This window comes from Bactrocera dorsalis, chromosome 5 (genome assembly GCF_023373825.1).
Source record: "Bactrocera dorsalis isolate Fly_Bdor chromosome 5, ASM2337382v1, whole genome shotgun sequence".
NCBI lineage: Eukaryota > Metazoa > Arthropoda > Insecta > Diptera > Tephritidae > Bactrocera > Bactrocera dorsalis.
Genome location: NC_064307.1, coordinates 7,329,804 through 7,333,067, shown reverse-complemented (window position 1 = coordinate 7,333,067; position 3,264 = coordinate 7,329,804). Strand labels below are relative to the sequence as shown.

General features: G+C 41.9%; 1 protein-coding gene across 1 annotated transcript; it reads right to left on the bottom strand.

Moving 5' to 3' along the window:
* Positions 1-357: 357 nt before the first annotated feature.
* LOC105223415 (basic helix-loop-helix neural transcription factor TAP) lies at positions 358-3,264 on the bottom strand. The gene has a single exon (XM_011201145.4). It carries the CDS (start codon positions 2,911-2,913, stop codon positions 1,564-1,566), a length of 1,350 nt encoding a protein of 449 aa, XP_011199447.2. The 5' UTR covers positions 2,914-3,264; the 3' UTR covers positions 358-1,563.

The following is a 3,264-nucleotide window of genomic DNA, read 5'->3' as shown; positions in this document are numbered from 1 at the left end:
TCTTCGATTAATCATGTAAGCTTTTAGAGATGTCCAGGTTTTTCAGCAGAGGCGAAGAACAAAAATAATGGTGAGCTTTCAAACTTCATTTGATTTTGATTTGGTGCATAGAGAGATTACGCTGCGGTACTTTAAATATTTCTTAGTATTTTTCTCTCCACGTTATAATATCACATTTCCAGTTACATGTAGTATACGATAACCAACTTAGCTGTAAATTACGCGAGTATCCTTTGTTCCTCCCTTACGAGAGAACAGGCTAAAATTTCATAATACTCGTACTATGTATGCTGGTGTTTCTGAGTTGAAATTAAAGATCCAAGGTTCTATGTGTTAAATAAGAAACTTAATACAATATTCTTCTTTCTTGAACTTTATTTTTATCAGTGTACATTTATTACGATAACTGTGTAAATATTTCATTACATTACAACCTGTATTAATTGATTCGTCAGTTGACTTACCTAACGCTCGCCAAACTTTAACCTCCTCTAAAGTCTATAAAGTACTTTATGCTATTTTAGGAAATGACTAGCTCCTGTTGAATGTATTACAATAAATCCCTAGCTTATAAAAATATATTCACTTAACTATTTATAAATATTTTCTCTTTGGTAAATATCAAAAATCTCACATTTCATAAAGCTTATAACAACTACTTTTAGGTACCTGATACTTGGAGTTAGTCTAATAGAACGCTGTCAAAAAGTCGTTTTAGCGGCTAGCGGTTATAAAGACGAAATTTTGACATGCTTAAGCTCACAAAGTTACGGCATTCTATGACAGAAATTAACGACTAAAAGTAAAGTTGACTAAAGTCATAGAATGTCGTGCTTTGTATTAACACTTCTTCTAAAAATATGATTGAATGAATATTGGCATTTGATAATGCTTACTGTTGCGAAATTGGAGATTTTCTGAAATGATCAGCTGAAGGTCACTTCAGATAAAGCCAATTTGTAATAAAGCATATATATATATTTTAAATATTTAAATTAATGTTATTGAATTTCAGTTTTTCAAAGAAGACTGCTATGTAGATCCATTAATTAACAGCATGGAACTGCAAAGCAATTTCTTTAATGAGATCGCAGGGAATATAACGATTTTCATGTATACTTCAGAAGCTTTGTTAAGACAAGCAACTCTGATAGTTTTCTCATCCCAACAAGGCTTCAATAAGTATTAATTTGTAATTATATTAAGCACAACCAGCATCCACCACAATTTTGAAGTCCTAGTTAACAGTTCTCGGCGAAAATACGAGAATGACTTCAAAGTTGGTGGATGCCAACTCGTTGACTGTAGAAATTTGTAAATGAACTAAATTATTGGAACTGAAAGCTTTTGAGTTGCATGCATGACTTTGAAACCATTATCGATGCTCAGTAGCAGAGATCAGTGAGTGCCGAAAGCCATCCGTAGAACCCAAAACCTAACATCTATTTTTGTACCTACAGATTGTCAGAGAACTAAATCGAAAATGTATACTCTCAATTGGCCTTCTGCTTTCCCCAAAAAACCTCTTACTATATACATTAAAATACCCAAGAGCGCCCGTTGCTATACGTGCGAGTACTGTTCGAAGCTACTATGGCTGGTGTTCAACATCTGCTCGTTGTAATCCCTCCAAGGTGGCGTTTGAGTGTAAAAACTGCTGGTGTGGTGCAACATTGAGGGCTGTGCGATCCCTCGCCCTTGCCTCATCGTGGGTGGTGATACTGCAATCGTCGTCTGATCCTCGGCGTTATAGCAGTTATTGCTCGTCGTCAGTTGGGTGTATGTCGGCTGTGTTGTGAATCCGGCTGGAGTGATGTCCGGCCTATTTCGGTCTTCTTGCGCGCACATACCACCCGTGTACATGGCAGCTGAGGTTGGTTGTATGTTAGCTGCTGCCTCGAAGGTGCTTTTATACAGCTCGTATTTCTCCTGAGAGAAATTTGGATGCGCCGCTAAGCGGTCGCCCAACGGCTTATGAGATTCGTGTTGCACATTGTAGGGCCGCATGTCACTACCATACGCGTAGCCCTGTGGGGGGCGACCGCGTTGCAGCAGATGTTGTTGTTCCAGGTAGGAGTGTGTTGCAGGCATTTGTTCCTGAAGCCCATACGGTACACGTCCGCTGAGCCCACAGCCCATGCTGTAAATGCTCGTGTAGGGTTGTGGGTTAACGAAAATGGCATCAAAAAGCTCTTTGGTGATGCGTTCTCCGCTTAGTGTGAAATTCTGCAGCTTCTCCAGATCGAGATTGATGGTGCCACCACTCTCTAGCACCTGTTCGAGCGCAAATATGTAATTATGCGCAAACCGTAAAATCTCGATTTTCGTCAGCTTCGTCTCCTCCGGCAGTGACGGTAGCGTGATGCGCAGCCGCTCCAAAGCGTCGTTCAAAGTATGCATGCGATTTCTTTCCCGATCGTTTGCTTTCATGCGGCGAAACTTTTTGATGCGTACCACTTGGGTGGGGCTCCGCGAACGCGTTACACGATTCTTGCCGACGGCATATTTGCGCTTGGGACGCGGTTCAGTCGGTTGATCACTACTTCCAGTGCCGGCGGCATTCTTTGTTGGCGTTGATGTTAGCTTGGGCGCGAATTCTGATTCTGTTGGTGGCGCTTTGCTGATTACATGCTCTACGAGTGTGCGTCCACTGCGCGTACTATGATTGCTGCTGGCATCGAGCAGTGCGGGAAATGAAGAGCGCTCCAACAGTTGGCCAACACCGCTGCTGTTATAGCAACCAGTAGGCATGGCTGACTCGGAGGCCGCATAAAAATCAACGCTGGCATCGAAGCAGAGCTTACGCGGTGTAACTTTGCAGTCGGTTTCGAAACTTTTCTCATAACCACTATCGTCGGACGAATCTTCAAACTCGAATGAGCAATCGTCAAAACCACTATAGCACGAAGACATTTTGCTGTTATATTTAAAGTATTTTTTTTACCTAACAGTCAGTTGTGAACACTTGTCACTTCGGCGGTTGTGTGCTTGACGAGATACGCAATCTTCGTTTACTTCACGACCCAGTAACGGTACGATTCAGTATCGACAGTATGCATTTTTCACGCACGTAATCTTGTGTGTTTTTTGTTTTTGTCGTGTGATCACTCGTTTGTGTTTCGGTTGTTGCCCGTTGCGCGTTTCTTTACCAACTAAACGGGCTTTAAGGGCGCTCATTAGTTTTATATTCGATGTGCGACCATCGCAACAACCCGTTGGCTAGCGCGCACTCATGAGCCGTTCGAGCAGTGCAACCCCTTGTGT

Bases quoted from the DNA above. Each gene is read 5' to 3' on its own strand.
- LOC105223415 (XM_011201145.4), bottom strand. From the start codon at position 2,913: ATGTCTTCGTGCTATAGTGGTTTTGACGATTGCTCATTCGAGTTTGAA.